At 39.9% G+C, this 25034-nt stretch overlaps 1 protein-coding gene across 4 annotated transcripts in view; it reads left to right on the plus strand.

The window, feature by feature from the left end:
* The first annotated feature begins 1563 nt into the window (after positions 1 to 1563).
* Positions 1564 to 25034, plus strand: part of ZC3H12C (zinc finger CCCH-type containing 12C) — a 78847-nt gene continuing 55376 nt past the window's right edge. The window contains exon 1 of one of the 4 annotated variants that reach the window (XM_077964260.1): positions 1564 to 1952. Coding sequence is in view for 2 of the 4 variants with exons in the window: in XM_015115628.3 (XP_014971114.3) it covers positions 2524 to 2547 (24 nt within the window). In the remaining 2 variants the exon portion in view is untranslated. Of the gene's footprint in view, positions 1953 to 2119; positions 2548 to 2610; positions 2758 to 16068; positions 16156 to 25034 lie in introns of those variants that run through there. The other 3 variants (XM_015115628.3, XM_015115630.3, XM_077964261.1) reach the window with 3 other exon arrangements.

The raw sequence follows: 25034 nt of genomic DNA on the forward strand, positions 1-25034 counted from the left end.
GCATTCATTAAATGTTAGTTATTAAAATTATAACTCATCTCTTTTACCTTTTTAACCAGCCTTAATCAATATTGAATGGAGTTCAACTGAGTCAATCGTGGGATTTACAAGGTAAGAGGTAGACTGTGTGGGCAGAATACTGTGGAATGGGGGAACTTCCTGGCATCACTAAAGTCATGCCATAGATGCTGTCACTTACCATCAAACAGCCTCATTCTAAGTCCCTGCTAAGTCCCTTAGAGATCCTAAGATTAAGGGCCTCTAACTCTGCTCCAGAGACCTCTAAGGTTTTGGCACAATGTAAAGGGGCTGCTTTCCCAGTCCCTACTTTCCTGCCAATAAAATCTGACCCAGCTGCAGACAGCAGGCTACCAATCTTCCTAAGGGGCTTCAAGGTGGTATGAAAAAATGTGGACCTGGCTGGGCGCAGTGGCTCACGCCTGTAATCCCAGTGGAAGGCCAAGGAAGGTGGATCACTTGAGGCCAGGAGTTTGAGACCAGCCCGGGCACATACATGCGGAAAACCTGTCTCTACTAAAAATACAAAAACTAGCCAGGTGTGGTGGTGCACACCTGTAATCCCAGCTACTGGGGAGGCTGAGGCAGGAAAATCACTTCAACCCCGGAGGCGGAGGTTGCAGTGAGCTGAGATCGCCCCACTGTACTCGACCCCGGGCGACTGGGCCAGACTCTAAAAGAAAAAAAAATGTGTGAACCAGAGAACCAGAGAAGCCAGCCTACCTGCCTATCTGGAATTTTATTTAATCGGCTTCACGACTGGCCTACTGATGTGGAAAAGAAGCTCAGTAAGACACACTCCTTTCATCTCACAGGCAGAATCAGGATGCCCATGTGCACCAGCCAGTTGGATACTCTCAGCTGGGACACCATCATCAACAGATAAAGAGCAACTGATGCTGACCAAAAAGATGGGGACATCTGTGCTGCTCAACTGAGCCGTAAAATCCTATATTTGGTAGAGAATATTAAACTGAAAATTATCACGTTTGAACCCCAAAAAAACATCATGAATACCATTGGGCAGTCCAAGCAAATGCAACAGATCCAGGCTTAAACCATATATATGCCCTACTGAAAACAATTCAGAGGCAATAGCTAATTTTATGAAAGGTGAAAAGTGTGATCAAAGGCATGAATCATGGTCCAGTGAAACAAATGCGCCCTTTAGATGTAGCAGATCTGAATACTTCACATTCAAGCTGTGTAACTGCAGGTAAATTTTCTAACCTCGATTTTCTGATGGATAAAGGGGTTTCTAATACCCAGCTCACATGACTGTGGTGACAAATGGGACAGTGGATTTAAAGCAGGCTATTTGGCAAGTGGCACATGGTAGGGGCACAACCCATTCAGTGTCCCTTCCTTCTCACTCCAGAAGCAGACTCATCCTGCCCAAGGCTAGGCATGAGGCTCCTGGTAATGATTCCAAGGGTGGGTGAATAAGGTTATTGGAACATTTCTGAAACACTGACTTAGTTTGTGCTGGGTGTTGTATGATTCACAGAAGTAGAGACTCTCTGCTCCCGGTGCTCTTCAGCCTGCGACTCAGGCGCCCACCTCTGTGCAAAGGGCTGTTTCCTTCCGATCTCCTGAAAGAGATCTGGATGGATCTTGGGTTCACGCTCGATTTTGACACTTTGATTGCCATTTCCATCAAAGCCAATTTCCTTGCTGAAAGAAGTCCTACCCCTGGGTGAAATCCCAACAGTCATTTGTTTAAATTCTTTTATTGGCCTTGTTAATGCAGGGTGTGGTTTTTCCTCATCACGGAATATTGATAAGTAAACAACCACGGGGAACCTGCCCTAAGAAGGCGGCCCGTCGATCTCCTTGACTGCCCAGGACATGATCCGTGTTATTGCTGGGTGGAGAAGGTGTCGCCGAGCGGACAGGCGCCGTCCTGCACCAGGCCGGGGGAGCGGCGCGGGGAGGTCGGGACCCCTGGGTTGGGCCGGGGCAGGGAATGGGCGCGAGGGGAGGCGGCGCGGGAACCTCGGGCAGCCCCAGCGGTTGGGTCGAGCCCGACAGGTTCCAGCAGCTCCCCTCACCCCTCTCCACGCCTCCCGGGTTTTCCCCTTGGCTCGGGGTTTCCTGTTTCAGTTCTCGGCGTTCTCCAGCAGCAGGTGCTGGTTTGCCAACCTCGGCTCCAGAGGCGGCGACGGAGGAGAAGGAAAAGAGGGAAGGGGAGGAGGAAGCGGCGCGGCTGCGGTGGCTGCGGGCGGGCGGGCGAGCGAGCGAGCGAGGAGCGCAGAGCGAGGCGGCGGAGCCGGGTTCGCTCTCGCCCGCGGAGCAGCGGCACGGACGGCGGGCAGGGCCGAGCCGAGCGCTCGGGCGCGCCCGAGCCGGAGCCCCGGCGTGCGGCCAGCTGGCCGGGCGGGAGGCATGAGGGAGCCTCGCACTCGCCCCGCGCCCTAGCGGCGGCCGCGGCAGCCCAGGGCTGAGGCGAGAGGCGGCCGCCTGGCGGAGGGCCCCGGGGCTGCCCCGGCTCCAGGGCATGTAGTGATGGCTGCGGAGAAGAGAATGCAAGTAGGTTGAGCAACAGATTCGAGTGCGCGCGCGTGGGGGGTGTGAGTTGTGCAACCCGGGGAGGGGGCGCCGGGGCTGCGGCCCGCGGAGAGGGCGCGCGGGCGGGCGCGGCTTGGCGCGGGAGGGCCGAGGTGGCCGCTGTCTCCGCGGGCCCCGCTGGCCGCTCGCCGCTTCGTCGCGGGGCTGGCCATGCCGGGTAGCGGCTCCCAGGTTTGTCCTCGGGAAGCGGGTGGGGGGCGCGGACGGCGGCGAGTGCGGTCCTGGGGGAGCCGGTCGTGGGGAGGGCCGCGGGGCCGTGCCCGGGCACCGGGTAGAGGGCGCCGGAGCCGCAGCGACCGCGCCGGGTGATCTCCAGGCCCAGGCGGGTCGGGCTCCGGAGGTCGAGTCGCCGAGCTCCCGCCGCTCAGGTGGGGCCGAGCGGAAAGCCCGGCGCATCCTCTCCGCGGGCAACACCGTCCCCGCCGGGATTTCGGGCGAGGTGAGGCCGGGCTTCCCGGCCCCGCGGCCTAGGGCACCGGTCCCCGTCCGCCCGCCCGGGGGCATAGATCCCGAACATGGAGGCGGGCTCGGGCGCCGCGGATGGGAACGGACACACTGCGCTGCCCCCGCGGCTCAGACTCGCGCGCGCTCGTGGGGCGAGGCATCACTTGGCATCTCAGATCCAGCCCCGGCTATTCGCTTTACTATCCATCGCTCCATCCAGATCGCCAGCACCCCCAGGCTGGGCGTCGCGAAAGCCCCTCACTCCCCCCTCGTCCCTCCTTCACCCCCAGGCTCCAGTCCAGATCCCTTTTACACGCTGCGTTCATTTTAGCGCGGCTAGTTCACATTTTTAACTCCCTACTAAGAAGTGTTACAAATAGAACTTGGGGAAATGAATCCCGCTTTTCTTCCCTAAGCTGTCTCATTTAAAGCCCTTAAAAACAGCCCTAACATCCAAGTACTGATTACTCTGTCTGGGGTTCTTGCCATTTGGTTATCCCTTAACAATCCCGGTTTGTGCTCGGTGTTTTGTGATAAAGAGATGAAATACGAATCCAGATTTAGGGAAAGTTTTCCTATTGGTTGACAAGACTGTATTGGAGTATCCCAGGCCCATCAGGCGCTTATTGATTCAGACTTTTTTTAAACCATTTTAGAATAGATGCAGAGATAATTGGAGCTAAGTATTGTATGTTTAGACATTTGGCAACGTTGTTCAGTTTTTCACTTGTTACGTGCTTGAGTTTTTTCAATTTTAAAAATGCATATTACAAACGGAAAACAAGAGATAAACCTCAAACACAATTTTTGACTTTTCAAGAATCACAAGAAGTCATAAATACAGTGTGTTATAAATGTTTTTGTCTTAATGGACTTAGGATTTAGAGGGTATGACTTCCATTTCTTTAATCACATATACAATTGATTTTAGTGGCAGTTTCTTAATTTTAGTGTTCTCTGGTGTTTGACTACATGATAGCTTCATCAAAGATTTGTAAAATTAATCTTAGTGTCATAAGCCCAGGAAGATGCCTATTTCAGACTTGACCCCCTGTTCACCTGTTTTCTTCCAATTTGGCATGCTTATTTCAAGTTACCTAAATCTGTCTACTTGATGGTACCATAAAAATAGAATGGCCTGTTGACTATGTGCCCATAGTTCAAAATTTTTTAATATTTTTACATGAAAGAGTCAATTTTACTTTCAAAGTAATTTACAAGTTTCTACTTCTAGTGTTTGGTCATCATAAAAGTACTTAAAACATTATAACCAAAGTAAAATGAACTTTTAAATAAACAACAAATTGGTGTTTTTTAGCCTTTATTTAATAATGGAAGTCTAACGGAACTATTTTAGTGTAATGGGAAATATTAAAGAATAGGAAACAGAAACTTGGAATGTTTCTATACTGATGGGAGTTTTTATTAGTCACTTCCTTTTACTAAATTTTTGTTTTAATGACCAGACTATATATAAATACCCTATTTTATATTATGGGATTCTTTGGAGCTAGGTTTTCATGGGTTACCAACATCTGCAAAATTGGATCCCAAGTTGTTAATAGAAATTTTACCTTTAAAACATTTTTCTCCTTCTACAACTAGGTCTTCATTCTAGCAGACCACAGTGGTTGCTACATTAGTTTTAATTACTATCACAAATGTAAAAGTGTTGCTGTTTTAACTTCTTAGTTTGTTTCATTTTTTTTTTACATTAATTTAGGATTCTTTCATTCTGATTTGATAACATTTTTAAGAAACAAACAAGATATTAAGTAGGGAATGTTTGTATCTTTTTACTGTTGGAATGTAGAATAACACTAATCTGCAGTTATTGCTCATTTGAAACTGGTATGCTTCTGTTCCCTCTGCAAATAATTACTTATCACTCTAGCTGCTGTGTAAGGCCCCCAACCTCTAAAAGGGTAGATTATGAACAGAACATAATGCTAAGTGGAATGTACTAAGTTTCGTGAAAAAAGAAGTGAGAAATTCAGGTACTGGGGAGTGCCTCAAAGGGAGGATTTGAGTAGGTAGAGCTGGTTGGGAGTCATTTCCAAATGAGTCAGTGAACCCTGGCAGGAAAGCAGGGAGTGGGTGGTCCAGTATGTGGTGCTTGGGGCAGATGACAGGAGTAGTGAGTGGGTAAGGTGGCAAATAGAATTTTGGAGTAGAGTTTTTATTAGAGCAATATTAAGTAAATAAGATGGTCAGTGAATAATGAAAATTAATTCAATCAGGATTCCAAATTTAAGCCTAAAATATTGAGATTCCAGGATTTGATTGTAAATCTACCAAATGTTCTAAATAAGCTGCTTGTGTTTTGAGTGCTAATATGCCTCATGGGTCTGCAGCATATGAAATCTCATGACTTTACAAAGCGAAAACGTGTGAAGATTCAACAAAACACGTTATAATCTCTGCTGCTGTTTTTCAATTAATAGTTCAGAGAAATGATCAATCAAGAATGTGATTTTTTTTAAGAAAGATCTATTTCAGATCTCTAATTTCTTGGTGATTCAAGATTTGTTTAAAAATGTCATAGGATTAATGTCTGACCATAGTAATTTTTGGCATCTGATAGCATAAAGATAATTTTCAGATCTGTGTTGTGGTGGTATCAATTCTCTACTGTTGCTTTGGTTTTTATAGGTGACATAGTAATAGTCATGTGTATACACTGATGTGCCAGGCAACATGCTAAGTCTACATGCATTATCTCATTTAACCCTTCTATACCTTTATGCATTGCTTCTATTATCCCCATTCTATAGATGTGGAAGCTGAGACACTGAGTTTGAGTAACTTGCCCAAAGTCATATAGCTAGTAAGTTGCAGAAGGGAGTTCAGACCCAGGCAGTCTGACTTTAGAAGCCATGATCTTAACCACTGTGCAGTTCTGCCTCAGTAGGATTCTGTTTTTAGTTTGTTCTCTAAAAAGTGTGTCATCACGTGTGTTGTTTTGTTGACATACACCATTTGAAAATTACGTGATGCATAGTGAATAGGTAAGACGAGAAGGCTTTCCTCTACAAAGTATAATAGTAATAGGACAATACAGAAATCCTGTCTGGCCAGGTAAGTTGAAGGCAAGGCCCATGTCTTTTTGCCAGGTTGCTTGGGTTCACTAAAGAGAAAAATCAAAAGACAGTTTCAGCCCAGCGTGGCAAATGATGTAACAGCAGTGTAGTTCACAAAAAGGAGCACTTTTCAAAAGCAACAAACATTTTTAATGAGTAATTTTTAATTGATTTTTATAACTCTTTTCTCAGACTATAGAAATGTAATGTGCTTATTGTGGGAAAATTTAGAAAATATAGAGAAGTATAAAGATTTTAAAACACCTGTAGTCCCATAATCCAGAGATAACTCATTTAACATTATGGCAAATTTCTCACTGTTTAATTATTCTTAGCATCATCACGGGATTGTTTTACTTTCTTAAGGGAAAATGGAAACTAATTTCCCCTAAAGTATAATATACATGGTTTTACATTACAATTACTGACAATAATTCTTATGCCCAGTGACGTAGCCTAAAGCAGAACTCATAAACAGATCTGAACGTTCAAAGCATTCTGCCTTTAAGATAAGTATCACATCTCTAAGGGTGGACATGGAATAAGTAGAAAACCCCACGGTCTTCCTGCTTACCTGGAACATTTTACACTATCTTCCCTCACCTTTTGCCTGGGTCACACCTTATTCAGGCCTCAGCTTAGATGTCACTTGGTTTACTGAATTGTGGTTTAAGTTTGAGAACGCTATGAAACATTTATTGTGCCAAGTATTGTTCTAAGTGCTCTACATGATATTAATGCATTTAATGCTTACCACCTGCTTAATGAAGAGGTATTTCAGTACCTCTTTTTTCAGATGAGAATACCGAACCACAATGTGGCTAAATAACTTACCCGAGTTCCTACAGTTAATAATAGCACAATGAGGGTTCCAATTAATTTAGCCAGGCTAAGTCCCTGTTAAAACAAATACAGTCATGCACTGCATAATCATGTCTTAGCTAAAAACAGACTGCATATATGACAGTGGTGTCTAAGATTGTAATAGAGCTGAAAAGTTCCTGTCACCTAGTGATGTCATAGCCATCACCTGATGTCATAGCACAAGGCATTACTCATATGTTTGTGGTGATGCTGGTGTAAACAAACCTACTGTGCTACTGATGGTAGAAAGATAATGAACGATTATGTTACTGGTTTATTTATTTACTATACTATACTTTTTATTGTTATTTTAGAGTGTACTCCTTCTATTTATACGAAAAAAAATGTTAACTGTAAAACAGCTTCAGGCAGGTCTATCAGGAGGTATTTCAGAAGGTGGCATTATCATAGGAGGTGACAGTGCCATGCCTGCTACCACCCCTGAAGACCTTCCAGTGGGACAAAATGTAGAGGTGAAAGGCAGTGATCTTGGTGATCCTGACCCTGTGTAGACCAAGGCTATTGTGTGTGTTTGTGTCTTCATTTTAAATGAAGTTTAAAAAGTAAAAAATTTTCTAGATAGAAAAAAGCTTATAAAATAAAGATATAAAGAAAGAAGATATTTTTGTATAGCTGTACAATGTGTTTCTGTCTTAAGCTAAGTGTTAGTACAAAAGAGTCCAAAAGTTAAAGAAATGAAAAAGTTTATAAAGTAAAACAGTTACAGTAAGAGTAATTTATTGAAGAAAGAAAAATATTTTTGATAAACTTAGTATAGCCTAAGTGTAGAGTGTTTATGGAATCTACAGTAATGTACAGTAATATCCTAGGCCTTCACATTCAGTCACCACTCACTCACTGACTCATCCACAGCAACTTCTAGTCCTGTAAGCTTCATTATGGTAAGTGCCCTGTATAGGTGTACCATTTTTATCTTATAGACTGCATTTTTACTGTACCTTTTCTATGCTTAGATACACAAAGACTTACTGTGTTACAGTGTCCTACAGTGTTTAGTACAGTAATGTGCTGTACAGGTTGGTAGCCTAGGGCCATAGGCTATACCATATAGCCTAGGAGTGTAGTAGGCTGTATAGCCATCTAGAGGTTTGTGTAAGTACACTCTGTGATGTTTGCACAAAGAAGAAATCGCCTAAGGAAGAAAGGCATCTTATGTTCCTTCTCAGAACATAACTTCGTCAAGTGACACATGACTGTGTTAAGGTCTGTGTAACCTAATACGTGTCAATAGATTTGTCTACTGTTGTGAGATTTAAGCAAAATAATGAAATCATCTTTCTTAGGAGTGTGGTTCTAAAAAGATACATCTTTTTCCAGTATAATTGGAATTATATTACTTATAGAACTTGATATCCTACCTTTGCTCTCTCATTTAACGTACACTAAGGATTTTCTCATGACACTTAAAAATATTTCTAACATTGTGTTGTTTTATTTAATCATTCTACTATTTCAGTTAGACATGTATTTTTGTTCCCAATATTTTAATATCATAATGCTTTATTTGACTAGCCCAGTGAAATTTCTTTTTCTGCATCTGTGTTCTTAGGATGGATTCCTAGAAGTAGTGATAAAACAGAATAAACTTTAAGGTTTTTTAATGCCAAAAAGCTTTTCAGAAAAGTTATATTGATATGTGCAACCATTAACATAGAGTCAGAGTACTGATTTCATCCCATGTTTGAGCCACGAAGTATTAACTTTGAAAGTGCTTGACAGTTTGATGATGAGCATTAATATCTCATTTTAATGCTGACTTTTCTACTTTATTTTAAATTATTAAGGTAGTACAAACTGGTTAAGATAAGCAAAGTACAGAGAAAAAGCCACCTGAAATCTCCTTCTCAGAAATAACTTCAGGTTAATATTTTGTAAATATTCACCCAATTATTTTTTTATTCCTGTAGTTACACTTTACAGAATTTGTACATGAATTTTTAAGTAAAAACATATCACAATTACAAAAATAAACTGGGTGTGCTGGCATGTGCCTGTAATCCCAACTACTCAGGAGGCTGTGACAGGAGAACTGCTTGAACCCAGGAGGTGAAAGTTGCAGTGAGCCGAGATTGTGCCACTGCACTCCAGCCTGGGTAACAGAGCAAGACTCCATCTCAAAAAAAAAAAAAAAAATCACAAGCATTTTCTAATCCCCCAGTCCTAGGCAAAAGTAATTGGTAATTGCTCACTTCCCTGTGTTTTCAAAATACTTTTTTTCCATAACACCTGCATATTAGATGATAGTTAACTCTTCTTCGTTTCTTTTCTGCTTTCTGTCTCTTCTATTCATCTGTCAATGGAGAAAATACTCCCTAGTGTATAGATTAGTCATAAAAATTAACCGATAGTACAAAATGATAATAATAGTACACCATACTGTACCTAGGATTTTTACCTTGTTAGTAGTCTTTAGGCTCCCTGAGGGCAAGGACACTGTGAGCCACATTATTTTATCCTGATTCTTCTACAGAGTTTGGCACATAGTTCATACTTCATGAATGTGTTTTTATTATTAAAAGCTATATGTTACTTTTTTTTTTTTTTTTTCCTGATACAGGGTCTCTCTGTGTTGCCCAGGTCAGTCTCGAACTCCTGGGCTCAAGTGATCACCCACCTCCACTTCCCAACGTACTGGGATTACAGGCATGAGCCACCAGGCCCAGCAAAAAGCAATATAGTACTTTAAATGAATCTGCTGGTAGTGGGTATGATAAACAAAAGGAGGTACAGGCATACCTCATTTTATTGTACTTCACAGACATTGCTTTTTTTTTTTTTTTTTTTTAAACAAATGAAAGTCTGTGGCAACCGTAGGTCAAGCAAGTCTGTCTGTACCATTTTTCCAATAGCATTTGCTCCCTTAGTGTTGCTGGGTCACGTCGTGGTAGTTCTCACAATATTTCAAACTTTTTCATGATTATTTTATCTGTTATGGTGATCTATGATCTGTAATCCGTGATGTTACTATTGTAATTGTGGGGGGTGCTGATAGAAGATAGTAAACTTAATCGAGCAATGTTGTGTGTGTTCTGAGTGCTCCATCGACCAGCCGTTGCCCTGTTTTTCTTCCTCTTCTCAGCCCCCCTATTCTCTGAGACACAACAATATTGAAATTAGGCCAGTGAATAACTCTATAATGGCCTCTACGTATTCGAGTGAAAGGAAGATTCAGGTTCTCTCACTTTAATTCAAAAGCTGGAAATGATTTAGCTTGGGGAGAAAGGCATGTGAAAGCCAGGATAGGCCAAGAGGTAGGCCTCTTGCAACAAACAGCCAAGTTGTGAATGCAAAGGAAAAGTGTGAGGAGATTAAAAGTGCTACTCCAGCGAACACACAAATGAAAAGAAAGGGAACAACCTTATTGCTGATACAGAGAACATATCAGCTATACTTTCTCACTGTATTGCTGGTGATGGTCTGGACAGACAATCAAGCCAGCCACAACATTCCCTTAAGCCAAAGCCTATTCCAGAGAAAGGCATTAACTCTCCCTAGTTCCATGAAGGCTAAGAGAGGCGAGGACGCTGCAGAAAAAAAGTTTGAAGCTAGCAGAGGCTGGTTCATGAAGTTTAAGGAAAAAAGCAAGAGTGTTAGGTGAAGCAGCATGTTATCCAGATCTAGCCAAGATAACTGATGAAGGTGACTACACTAAACAGATTTTTCTATAGACTAAACAGCGTTATATTGGAAGAAAATGCCATCTAAGACTTTTATAGCTAGAGAGGAGAGGACAATGCCTGGCTGCAAGGACAGGCTAAAGGACAGGCTGACTCTTTAAGGGACAAATGCAGCTAGTGACTTTGAGTTCAGTGTTCATCTACCATTTTGAAAATCCTAAGGCCCTTGGGAATCAATGCTATTTTTTTTTTTTTTTTTTTTTTTTTTGGAGACAGAGCCTTGCTCTGTCGCCCAGGCTGGAATGCAGTAGTGTGATCTTGGCTCACTGCAACCTCTGCCTCCCGGATTCAAGCAATTCTCCTGCCTCAGCCTCCCGAGCAGCTGGGATTACAGGCCCGCACCACCATGTCCAGCTAATTTTTGTATTTTTTTAGTAGAGACGGGGTTTCACCATATTGGCCAGGCTGGTCTTGAACTCCTGACCTCATGATCCACCCACCTGGGCATCCCAAAGTGCTGGGATTAAAGGCGTGAACCACCTTGCCTGGCCCAATGCTATTAAATTAATTAAATCTATTATGCCTGTGCTCTATGAGTGGAACAATAAAGCTTGGATCAGTTTACATCAGTTTACAGCATGCTTTACTGAACATTTTAAGCCCACTGTTGAGACTTACTGCTCAGAAAAAAAGATTCCTTTCAAAATATGTAATATTACCATTCATTGACAGGGTACCACCAAGAACTCTGATGGAGATTTACAAGGAGATTAATGTTGTTTTCATGCCTACTAACAAAATACCCGTTCTGGCAGTCCATGGATCAAGGAGTAATTTTGACTTGCAAGTCTTACTATTTAAGAAATATATTTTGTTAAGGTTACAGCTGCCAGATAGTGATTCCTCTGATGGATCTGGGCAAAATACACTGAAAACCTTCTAGAAAGGATTTACCATTCTAGATGTTATCAGGAATATTTGTGATTCATGAGAAGAGGTCAAAATAGCAGCAATAATAGGAGTTTGGAAGAAGTTGACTCTAACCCTCATGGATGACTTTGAGGGCTTCAAGACTTCAGTGGAGGAAATCACTGCAAATGTGGAACAGATAGCAAGAGAACTAGAATTAGAAGTGGAGCCTAAAGATGTGACTGAATTGCTGCAATCTCATGATAAAACTTGAACAGATGAGGAGTTGTGTCTTCTGGATGAGCAAAGACAGCGGTTTCTTAATTTTGGAATCTACTGGTGAAGATGCCATGAACCATTGTGGAAATGACAACAAAGAGGATTTCAAAAATTCATCTTAGTTGACAAAGCAGTGGCAAGGTTTGAGAGGATTGACTCCAACCTTGAAAGAAGTTCTGTGGGTAAAATGCTATCAAACAGCATTGCATACTACAGAGAAATCTTTCATGGAAGGAAGAGGAAATCAATGCAGCAAACTTCATTATCATCTTGTTTTGAGAAATTGCCCCAGCCACCCCAGCCTTCAGCAACCACCACCCTGATAAGTCAGCAGCCATCAACATTGAGGCAAGAGCTTTCACCAGCAAAAGGAATATGACTCACTGAAGGCTCAGATCATCATTGGAATTTTGTGGCATTAAACTATTTTTAATGAAGGCATGTAAATGTTTTAGACATAATGCTATTACACATTTAAGAGACTATAGAGTAGTGCAAACATAATTTTTATGGTCACTGGGAAACTAGAAAATTTGCATCACTTGCCCTATTGTGATATTCACTTTACTGTGACATTCACTTTATTGCAGTGGTCTGGAACTAAACCCACAACATTTCCAAGGTATGCCTATGGATGAGTAAGAGATGGTAACAATAATACATGCTGAGCAGATACAATTGATACCCAAACATTTAAAATTTAACCTGGAATGTGTCATGTAATTTCTTCAGGGGCAATACACATTTGCCTTTGAAGAATATAATTAACCTTATTTACTTCTCTTAGTAAAATACTATAAAAGTGAATCTTCCAAAAAGGTAGTCTTTAAAGTGTGCAAGAGCATAACATTTTAACTATTTTAAATGAAAGAATTTATACGCATGTATATTTTTCATCTTTCAAATAATGCGTAGCCTATGATTTCACTTATTTTGAAAGATAATAGTAGCTAACATTTATTGGTACTAACTTTATGCCAGGCCCAATATTAAGAACTTTGCTTAAATTATTTAATTTAGTTTTAGAAGTCTATTGGGTATGTACTGTTTTGCTTATCTTCCAGGTAATGGAACTGATGCCTGGAGTTGTTGAGTAGCTTGGCCCAAGTTACTGACATTTCTAATTTATCCTAAGTGAAACAGCAATACTTGTTATGCTTTTTGTTTGCTTTAGATGGTAGGGGGCAGCGGGAACCAATTCTTTTTTTTTTTTTTTTTTTTTTTTTTTTTGAGGTGGAGTCTCACTCTGTTACCCAGGCTGGAGTGCAGTGGTGCGATCTTGGCTCACTGCAACCTCCACCTCCCAGGTTCGTGCAATTCTCATGCCTCAGCCTCTCCGGTAGCTGGGACTACAGGCATGCACCACCATACCCAACTAATTTTTGTATTTTTAGTAGAGACGGGGTTTTGCCTTGTTGACCAGGCTGGTCTTAAACTCCTGACCTCAAGTAATCAACTTTGGGATCATTTCGGCCTCGAGTGAGCCACTGCACCTGGCCGGAACCAATTTATATGGATTCATGTTAGTGATTTGGGGTCTTGTTTCCTTGATGTTAGCTGTTGCTTGCTGACATCATCATTCCCTCCCTCTGATTTGCAGGAGAGACTTACGCTGTGGATTGTGAACCTGGATGACAACATGCTAACATTATATATTAAATATAAAATGTTCAGGCAGTAATTAAAAGCTATAAGATATTCATATAATCTAGGTTGAAGACCTGAAAGGCCGCACAGTGTGGAGAGAACAGGTGGGGCCTCTGAAATCAGGTAGACCTGGATTTGAATCCCATCTCTGCCATTTACTGGTTGTGACCTTCAGCGAGAATCTCAATTTATCTTTGATTTGTTATCCATCAAACATGATCTACTTTGCAGAGTTGTTTTCAATGATTCAAGATAGTGAGTGTAAAAGTGCTTGACCCATAGAAGGCACTCAATATTCTGAAATGATTTAGCAGTGTCTGTTGATTTGATTGGACAGAGATTTTGTTTTGCTTTTCTACTTATTCATTGGCTCTTAGTTGTGTTCTGAGTCATTGAAATAGCCAGATATAAAATCAAGTTCACTTTTATTGCTTTTAATATGTCAGTTTATATTTTGGGTTTTTCAAAGAGATTTCAAATCTATTACTTTATGTCTTATAGGGTGAAGCTAAAATTAGTTTTTATTCTTTGTTCTTAGTCATCTGTACTCATTTCCTATTCAAAATTATGTGGGCTTAATTTTATCCTTATTCTGTGATTTAATCTGTTTCAAATCTTGGCTTTTATTTTATAATTTATTTTTATTATGCTCTCACAGGGAACAGTTTTCCCATATAGTTGAGGCTGTCTCCTCATTGTTGACTTACACTTTAAAAAAAAATCTTTAGCATCATTTTCTTTGATGGCCTCATTGAGCTGATGATCTTATGTATTAGAGTCTTTAAGAAATTTTGCTGTAATTTTAAATGCTTAGAACAGATATGAAATGTGTAAAAAATGTCTGTTTTAGGTTAAAATACATTATTTCTATTTTTGCTAAGATGGAAAAGTGCCTTAGGTAACAAAAAAAGGGCATAAAGTATGTTAAATCATGCATATGAAAAAATAGTTTCAGATGGGGAAAGTGTTTTCTAAACTACATTTCTATTATTTTGACTATTTCAGCTTATCTTTTAAGGTTAAATTTTGAGTTGTTTTAGCATTTTATTACATATGTGAAATATAGAAAACATAAAATGATAATAAAATCATCTATAATTCTCACCTAGAGATGACTTAAAATTTATAATTCTTGTTTTCATCTTTTAAAAAAACTATTAATCTTTATAAACACATTTTTTAAGAAGTATATACATATGTAGTTTTGTTTGGTTCTTGCTTTTCATTCAGTGTATCATAAGAGTCTTCCTGTGTCATTTAACATCCTTTTAAGAGATTATTTTTATTAGCTGAATGGCATTCAACATATTTAAGTACTGCAACTTAATTATGTTTATATTGTTAAATATTTTTTTAGAATGTCACCAGTTTTTTATTGTAATAACAGTGTGATAAATGTATATGTAGATCTTCTTCACATTATTGAATATATTTTTAACAAATTCCTAGATGTGGTCATGCAAACTGCCATCTAGAAAAGTTACACCAATTTATATTTCTATCAGCAACGTATGTGTCCATTTCTCTGCACCCATCACTGTTTCCCCGCACAGCCTATTTATGTTCATTTGATAGATAAGAATGCGCATCATAGTGCTAAGAAGCTCATTTTCTACAGTCAGAGAGACTGAGATTGGGTTCCTGCTGTGACACTTGGGGGTTATGTATGTGATCTTGGGTAAGTTTCTTATAAAATGTCCCTAAGCTTCAGTTTCTTTCTTTGTAAAATGATGATAATAATACATATCATGGTAAGGTCATGGTAATGGTTGTAGAGATTATTTGATGGTATATATCGAAGCACTTAAATTATTGAGAAATGTCAGCTATCATTATTTATTATGAATGTGATGTCTCCTCATTATATGCTATATTTTATACTTGGTAGTGGCCGATATAAAAGAAATTTGTTTGTTTTTATGTAATCATCTGGCTACCTTATTGAATGAACCCTTTGAGGTACTATTAAATCAATTGCAGGACCTAGTTCCAACACTTTTCAGTTGAGTCTCATGATTTTCAGGATCTATAATAATGGCCCAATACTATCAAGGTTTTTTCAGTATTTCAATTTATACCTCTTTTCTTCTTGTTTTTTTGCATTGGCTGAAATCAGAGAACCGTGTTGGTTAGTAGTAGGCATTCAGCCTTTTCTTTTTCCAATTTTAATGGGACTTCTTGTTTTCTAACACAGGTATCTCCTGCTTATATATGCATGTTCTGAAAATACCTATACTGGTCAAATGTGATAAACTTAAAAATAGACTTACATGCCATAGAGGGATTCCCTTAAATTATTAAACCCCTAAGTATCTTTTATGAAACATCTTCAACAATGTATTTTCAGTATTTAAGACGTGGTGTCTTTTTTAATTGAACATATTGTCAATCAGTTTAAATCCAGGAAGGCTGAAATTTTACTGATTTCAATCCATTTAATGATTCTATCCTTGTCTCAGTAGTATAAATTTTGAGATCTATTCTTATCACTGTTGTTCGTTTTTTTATGCCATATCTATAAAATATGAGTAAAGGTAAATGAAATAGTGTATACAAAACCATTTATTCAAATGAAGTCTTTTTTTTTTTTTATCTGAGACAGAATCTCACTCTGTCACTCAGGCTGGAGTACAGTGGCATGATCTCAGTTCACGGAAGCCTCTGCCTCCCAAGTAGCTGGGACAACAGGCGCACACCACTATACCCAGGTAGTTTTTTCTTTTTTTTTTTTTTTTTTGAGACAAAGTTTCGCTCTTGTTGCCCAGGCTGGAGTACAATGGCGCAATCTTGGCTCACTGCAACCTCTGCCTGCCGGGTTCAAGCAGATCTCCTGCCTCAGCCTCCCCAGTAGCTGGGATTACAGGTGCCTGCCACCACACTTGCCTAATTTTTATATTTTTAGTAGAGACAGGGTTTCACCATATTGGCCAGGCTGGTCTCGAACTCCTGACCTCAGGTGATCCACCCACCTTGGCCTCTCAAAGTGCTGGGATAACAGTGTGAGCCACCGCACCTGGCCAATTTTCCATTTTTTTGTAGAAACAGGGTTTTGCACTGTTGCCCAGGCTGGTCTTAAACTCCTGAGCTCAAGCAATCCACCTGCCTTGGCCTCCTAAAGTGCTGAATCAGGTGTGAGCCACCACACCCAGCCTTTCAGAGACAGTCTCTCTGTCACCCTGGCTAGAGCACAGTGATACAATCATGGTTCACTGCAGCCTCTACCTCCCGGGCTGAAGCTATCCTTCCACCTCAGCCTCCCAAGTAGCTGGGCCCACAGATGCATGCCAACACACCTGGTTTTTTTTGTGTTTTGTTTTTGGTAGAGATGAGGTCTCAGTATGTTACCAAAGCTGGTCTTGAACTCCTGGGCTTCAGCAATACTCCTGCCTCGGCCTCCTAAAGTGTTGTGATTACTAGCATGAGCCACCATGCCTGGCCTTAATGCAGTCTTAAGATCATGATCTTTATGCCCTCCTTACCTGGCTCCTTAGGTATCTTTGCAAGAGCACTGTTTTGAAAGCTCCTGCTCTCTCAAAAAGGATTCAAATAATTTGCAAACACCGAAAATGACATGCTGTTGAAATGGAGCTTTTCAGAGGCTGGCAGACAAACCACATCATGATATCATGAGGTTTTTGTTAAATAGTTTTTGTACGGAAGTCCTAATTTAGCATGCAAAAAATGATTAAGTTTAGTGGCATATATACTACATGAAAATAAGGTATTCACAAATCTAGGTAATGTCTTCCTATTCTTAGGTTACTAAATTTTGCTCCTGGACTCTTTCTACACTCTTCCAAAATAGTCCATCCAATACTGTATTTTAAAATACCATCCATGTGCTGATGACTACCATATTTATATCTCCGATCCTGACTTCTCTCTTGTACACTGCTGTCTTGTGGACAGCTCCACTTGGATAGTTATTGGTATCTGAAACTAAAATTATCCAAAACAGAATTTTTATCCCTCTAAATCTGTTCCTTTCTAAGTCTAAATGTTACTACCTTCTTCTCACCCGCTCAAATAAGAAATCTAGAAGTTCTTGATACTTCCTTCATCTTCCACACTCAATCCAGTTTAAGAGCTGTTAACCAATACATGCAACAAGTTGAATTAACAAAGTTGTTCAATATTAGGAAATCTGTTATCATAGAATAAAACCTACCTGGTTAATGTATATTATTATAATTTGAATATACTGTATAATTTCTTTCTTACATTTAGAGCTTTTGCATATAAGATTAATCTGTTCATATATTTGGTTAGTTTGGGTGCCATCTTTGTTGAGCCTTGTCAACAGGTAGGCTAGCCTCATAGATCAGTTGGGATGCCTTCAATCTTTAATGTCATAGGATCATCTAAGAAACACAGGGATTGTTAGCTGCTTCGAGTTTTGTTATAGCATGTCCACAGAATCTATGGGTAAAGGATTATTTGTTAGGTATGGAATAGAGTATATAAATCCTTAATAAAGCTTTCATTCCATCCATGGTTATTCATATTTATAACCTCTTCCCAAGTCAGCTTTGATTATATGTTTTTAATTTATTGGCATAAAGATTTATGCAGAAATGGCACACTTTAAGCATCCCTTTCGTCTCACTGAATATTACATTTGTACTGTTACATATTTGTGGAGTTCCCTGACCTCCTGGTCATACTTTTTTGGAGGTTATTCACTCATTCATTCCTTCATCATTTGTTACCAGCTTTCCATTTTGTTAATGGGTTTTACTTTTTAATTTTGCTTCCTAATTTATTTATTTCAGCTTTTAATTTTATGCCTTTGTTCACCTTTATTTGGTTTGTCTGCTCATTTTAACTCTTCCAATTTAAATATTTTATTTAGTTTGTTTCTTGTTTTCTATTAGATGTGTTTACAACATAAATTTTTCTTTGACTATCAGTTTGGCCATATCCTATAGGCTATAATTTTATTGTCATTCATTTCTAAATAGTCTGTAATTTTTATTTCTCTTTAACTACAGTTATTTGGAAGAGCATTTTAATTTACAGATAGTAGGATTTTTAGACGGTTTATTTCTACTTTCCAGGTTTGAGTTTTTCCTCAGTGCCTTGAAAAAGTTATTCTAGCACAAATGTCTGCCTGAATCTCAACTTTGAAGTCAAGCAGCCCACAGTAAATTATTACATGAATACCTGAGATACAGGGGTTGCTTTTGTTGTTGTTTAAACAGCTAAACCCTGGAGTTTAATACCATCACCATTATTTAAGGCCTGTGGATAAGAGAAATAAAATTTTGGTTGTCAGGGCTTTTTGTCCTTTTTGGGTAAGGACAGGGATGGTGTAACTTTCTAAATAAACGTGTTTTTCCTAGTTTGTTTTAAAAGTATTTGAGTTCCTTAAATGGAGTTTCCCTGTGATATTAATAGTTCTCCACACTGATTGGCCCTGGTATGCTCCTGTCTATGGGTTTTATAGGATTTCTTGGGCATTGGAAGTTGAGCCAGCACCTGTGGCTTTTCCATGGCCCCCACTGTACTCTTTTTTACCAGTTTAATAGTATTTGCAGGAGCACTTCTGAACACTCTCCACCCTCACACTCAAGATTTTAAAGCTTTGGAAATAATAATTAACTCCTCTTTCCTGTCCTGCTTATGGATGGAATGAATAAACTGCCATAGGAACAGTGGAATTACAGAGATTATTCCACATTCTTGAGAGTGGAGAAGGGTGGCAATTTTAGTGATTCCTGTAAGACAAGGAACAGACAACTAATACATCAAGTCACTGCCCTTTTATTTCCTATTAGGTTTCCTACTCTTTAGTGTTCTGTCAGTTCTTCTGGTTACATTAATGAGAGAGCCTCTGACTGGTCCTCAGGTCTTTTAAACCCCTCTTTGGAATAGAACGTGAGTAGGGAACAGAAAGCAGCTAATATTTGAAGGCAAATTTGGAATCTCCAAATTAGAAAGATATTCTGTACTAAAAGAAAGACTAGCTTCAGAGTGTCAGTAGTATAATTTAAAGTATGATTTTTAAAGAAAACTCGGGAATCAGCTTATAAGAAAAAACTTCACAAAATTAATTTTGTGGATTTGGTTGAGGTGGGAAATTGTACTGCTGGCCTGGATGTCTGGGAAGCACATACCAGGCTGGCAGCTGCAGCTTAGCTTCGAGATCATCCCGTGCTGTGATAGCACCTGAGTGAAGATGTGGCAGGTGGAGAAGGCACTTTGGAACTCCTGAGTGACAGCCAGGAGCCAGAATGTTACTTTGGCAAGTGTGCTACCAGGTGCTGAGTCTTGGGCCTGAGCATTCCTCAAAATAACAGGTAGATCATAACTGTTTATTTCCTACTTTGATAGCAAATGAATGTGCATTTTACTAGATTAGATACTTATTTGATGGTATACACCTAATGTGAGCAGGACAGTTCAACATGGATTTACATATGATCAAAATCCTGAAATAATTTATAAACCTATATACAATGTATAGAGTTCTCATATTCTTCAATGTGTGATAGACTCTTACTCAACTTTTTGTGTTATCTCAAAAAAAAAAAAAAACAGAATTAGTAGGTAAAATAAAAGTCAGTAACTTATTTTAGAAACACCAGTTCTGAAGACTTGACTCATTTGTCTAATTGCTAGATCTTTGCTTCCCCAGTAGCTTTTTTTTTTTCTGAGACAAAGTCTTGGTCACCCCAGCTGGAGAGCAGTGGCACGATCACGGCTCACTGCAGCCTGAACCTCCCTGGCTCAAGGATTCTCCCACTTCAGCTTCCCAAGTAGCTGGGAGTATAGGCACACACCACCAGGCCTGCCTGATTTTGTTTTTGTTTTTTGTTTTTTTTTAGTTTTTGTGGAGACAAAGTCTTCCTGTGTTGCCCAGGCTGGTCTCAAATTCCTGGGCTCAAGCCATCCTCCTGCCTCAGCATCGCAAAGTGCTGAGATTATAGGCGTCAACCACTGTACCTGGCCCCCAGTAGCTTTTTGATTACCAAATCTAATGGAGTAAAAGTTTTTTCTGCAAGTGAGAAATAGGGTAAGCTGCTTTTATCCTCCCCACATCCTCATCGTTCAGTGCATGTGCACGCTCATGCACATATGCACACATATACACGCGAACACTCATGCATGTGAACATACACAAGCATGGAGGAGGAAAGGTGCAGGGATAAGGAAGGAGGTCCACAGGCCAGGAACATACTAGGACTGCTGTCCTTATAATATCCATTACATTTACATCCCCTCCTCAAAAATCCTTCACATATAGATGTTTAATTACTGTAGTCATGTAAGCATCTTCATACCTTCACTGATCTTCCTTTTGAAATGTACGCATATATTTTTGAAATAGGGTCTAGCTTTGTTGCCCAGGATGGAGTGCAATGGCACTATCTTGGCTCACTGCAGCCTTGACTTCCCGGACTCAAGCAATCCTCCCACCTCAGTCTCTCAAATAACTGGGATTACAGATGTACACCATCACACCTGGCTAATTTTTTGTAGAGATGGGGTTTTGCCATGTTGCCCAGGCTGGTCTGAAACTCCTGAGCTCAAGCAGTCCTCCTGCCTTCGCCTCCCAAAGTGCTGGGATTATAGGTGTGAGCCACCACACCCAATCCCTTTTGGAATTTTGATTTTTGGTGGAAGAGGTAATGGAAGGAGCAACTAGGAGTATTTAGACTGCCAAATGGCAACATTAAGCGCTGAGAAGGATTAAAGAAGGACTAGAAAAGGAGGTAGAAGAGCCACAGAAGTTAACCTCCTGCTTCCTTCTGATAACTGGCAGTTGCCTGCCAGAGGCCCTTTTCCTTGCCTTTCACTCTCCACTCCCAGTCAGTCCTGGCCCACTGAGTGTTATAGAGGGCAAGAAGGACTGCAGAGTTGAGAGTGGTTGATTTTGGCAGAGAATTACAGGATGGAAAGCCAATGGTTGCCTGACTGAACCAAGTCTGTTGTTTTTCCCCATTTCACTGCTATTCCTTCTTTTTTCTGTAAGTTATTCTTTCTGTTGTTGTAATCGATTCATTAATTCATTCATACACAGATGTGCACGCATATACCCATCATCTTTCCTGCCCCACTGAATCCAATCTCCTGGTTTAAAGTTCTTATCCAAAAAAAAAAGAAAAGAAAGAAGAAAAAGTCTTCTTTTGAAACTATTCCTATCCCTCCCTGCCATCCCCAAAATAATCCTTCTCTATCTTATTCTTTTCCTGCCAAACATATGCTGTCATCTCTCTCTAGCACATACTTATTTCTTAGCCAGGAGTTTTTAACCTGTGTTCCATGCTTCTCCAAAGGGTCGATAGATAGAATTTGGAAATTGTGTGATGTTGGGGATGGGAAAAAATTTTCATCTTTCTTTTCCTACAATCTCTAATTGAAATTTAGCATTTCCCTTAATTATGAATGTAAGCAACAAACCCAATGTTAATAGCAGTATTCACCCATAGAAATGATGTTTCCCTACATACTACAGTTTAAACAAATATCCTGAAATATTTACACTTTTAACTATGTCAAAATCATGTTAATAGATTTGCTGCTACATCTTGTTATTTTAATGTGTTAGTAAAAGGCACATATTTTACTGTATCACAATTTTTAATATTTTGAGGACTATAATACAATTGGCTTCTTTTGCAATTCAATCCTATGTTTTTGTTTTATGCATTGAAAAGCCTTACTTTGAAAAGAAGTCTGTAGACTTCATTGGACTGAGAAAGGGGTCTATGTTACAAAAATATGCCTGTTTATCCCATCTCTCTTCCTTTTACAGAAATAGCTCTCTCAGGGACCATTAGTAACCTTGACCCACATCCTCTTCTCTGTCATTCTGTGATGTGTTTGTATCATTTGGTACCATCAGTTATTTTATAACTCCTTCCTCTCTTGTCTTTCGTATCAAATCCTGACTCAACCCATTGGCTGTATCTTAGAAAATGTCTCATGTTTGTTTCTCTTTTTTTTCTGCATAACTTTAGGTAACTTAGTCAACTTTTACTTAGACTATTATAAGACCTTCCTACCTTGTCATCTTTGAGTTTCTTGCCTCCCCAAAACTAATACAGCTGGAGTTGTCATTCTAAAATAGAAATATGTGCTCAGAAACCTTCAGTGGTTCCCATTACCTTTCTAAAATGTGGGAGAAGAACACTATTCCCTTTTTCAGAAATCTTCCGTAGTTCCTCACTACCAAAGGTGAAACTCCGTATAGCATGATAGACTTTCCACAAACCAGCCACATGCTGACTGACTAGCCGCTTCTCCAGGAGTGTTCATCACACAGTCTGCTGCTTGTTGTATCATCTTTCACGCCTCTGGACCTTTGATCCTGTTGTTCTCTGGGCAACAATCCTTTTTTTCTTTGCCTCACCCTACTCCCCTCCTTCTACCTAACACAAACACATAGACCATAGGGAATACAGGAATAGTTTGTCACTGTCATTGTGTACTCAGTTTATATGTCACCTCTCAGAGGCTTCCCAAATCTGAAGCAAAGTCTTTGTCTCTTGTACTCTATGACATATCCCTATATGCAGGCATCCCCTGTATTTTACAGATATTCATTTATCTGCTTTCTTTAATAAATGTTATAGTTCTTAAGAGCAGCAACTTGTGTTCATGTTTGTAACCTCAGTCTTTAACTAAGCATCATCTGTTTCTCATAGTAGGCATTCAGATAAATGTTTCTTCCATGAGTAAATTAATTCATTGGATACTGGCTTAACCTTTCATTTTGTTTGACTGGATAATCGTGGACCATGATGCTAGTTTTCTGCTTCTCATGAAAGTATTACTTTAAAAGTATATTATTTGTATAGAATTTTGAAGTAAAATTTGATCAACTAACTCATGTCTCTAAAATGCCCCAAGAACTAAGGTATTTTATATTTAAGTTATACGTCCAAGTTATACCACTATCAGTAAAATAAACTCCTCATTCACAAGGATCATTTTTTTTACACAAGTGATTTTAAGTTAACAGTTATTTTAGGGGAAAAATATTATGGCTTTAACTTTTCAATAATTTATAGATCTTTGGAGAAAGCTAAGTGATATGACTTTAGGGGAATTCTGTGGCTAGAAATTTAAATGTTAATGAAATTATAGGAGAGGTAGGAGGGTACTGCAGCACTAAATTTGTCTGTAGCCATTTATTTTATAATAATTTTTCAGTATCCACCATCTATATTGTTAAACTGAAATGAAGGTTTCAGTTCTCATTTTCTTTATTTTTTATGTATTTATTTATTTTTTAGAGACAGGGTCTCACACTGTCATCCAGGCTGGAGTACGGTGGCATGATGATGGCTCACTACAGCCTCGCACTCCTGGGCTCAACCAATCCTCCTGCCTCAGCCTGTTCAGTAGTGGGACTACAGGCGTGTACCACCAGGCCCAGCTAGTTTATTTTTATTTTATTTTTTCATTTATGTATGTATGTATTTATTTATTTATTATTGAGACAGAGTCTCGTTCTGTCACCCAGGGTGGAGTGCAGTGGCATGATCTTGGCTCGCTGCAACCTCTGCCTCCCAGGTTCAAGCAGTTCTGCTGCCTCAGCCTCCTGAGTAGCTGGGTTTACAGGCGCACATCACCACACTTGGGTAATTTTTGTATTTTTAGTAGAGATGGGGTTTTGACACGTTGGCCAGGCTGATCTCGAATGCCTGACCTCACGTTATCCTCATGTCTTGGCCTCCCAAAGTGTTGGGATTACAGGCATAGCCTCTACACCCGGCCTATTTTGTTTTTTCATAGGATGGGGGTCTTGCTATGTTGCCCAGGCTGGTCTTGAACTCCTGGCCCGAAGTGATCCTTCCACCCCTTCATCCCAAAGTATTAGAATTATAGGCATGAGCCACTACACCTAACTGTTTTCTAATTTTCTTTCGTTTCCTTTTTTTTTTTTTTTTTTTCCTTTTTTGAGATGGAGTCTCACTCACTCTGTCTCCGAGATTGGGGTACAGTAGCCTAGTCTTGGCTCACTGCAACCTTTGCCTCCCAGGTTCAAGCGATTCTCCTGCCTCAGCCTCACAAGTAGCTGGGATTACAGCATCTGCCACAATGCTCAGCTAATTTTTGTATTTTCAGTAGAGACAGGGTTTCACCATGTTGGCCAAGCTGGTCTTGAACTCCTAACCTCAGGTGATCCACCTGCCTCAGCCTCCTAAAGTGCTGAGATTACAGGTGTGAGCCACCACACCTGGCCTGTTTTCTCATTTTCTGGAAGAAAATCTTTGTTTCCTTTCAGGTGCCTGCTGTATTTTCTTCTAATTAAACTTCAGTTTTCTCCCTCTTGCCTTCACTCCTGCCCACCATTAAAACAATGTATTTCTTCTAAATCACTCATTTCCAAGCGTTCTTACACTTAGGTTCCTTACCAGTTTCTAACATTATTTTCTAATTATTTGCACTAGCCAAAGTGTTAATCCCAGCACTTTAATCTTCAATTTTTTTTTATAAAAAGGATAGATATGTTTGGCTTTTCCAAACTAAATGTTATTTCCCTTTCCCTTTGAGAAACATTATTCTAAATTATTTTCTTTATTTTCCAAAATTCAGATGTTGGGATATCATGCACAAAGGAATAGAGTTGGGCATT

This window comes from Macaca mulatta, chromosome 14 (genome assembly GCF_049350105.2).
Source record: "Macaca mulatta isolate MMU2019108-1 chromosome 14, T2T-MMU8v2.0, whole genome shotgun sequence".
In the NCBI taxonomy this organism is placed as follows: domain Eukaryota; kingdom Metazoa; phylum Chordata; class Mammalia; order Primates; family Cercopithecidae; genus Macaca; species Macaca mulatta.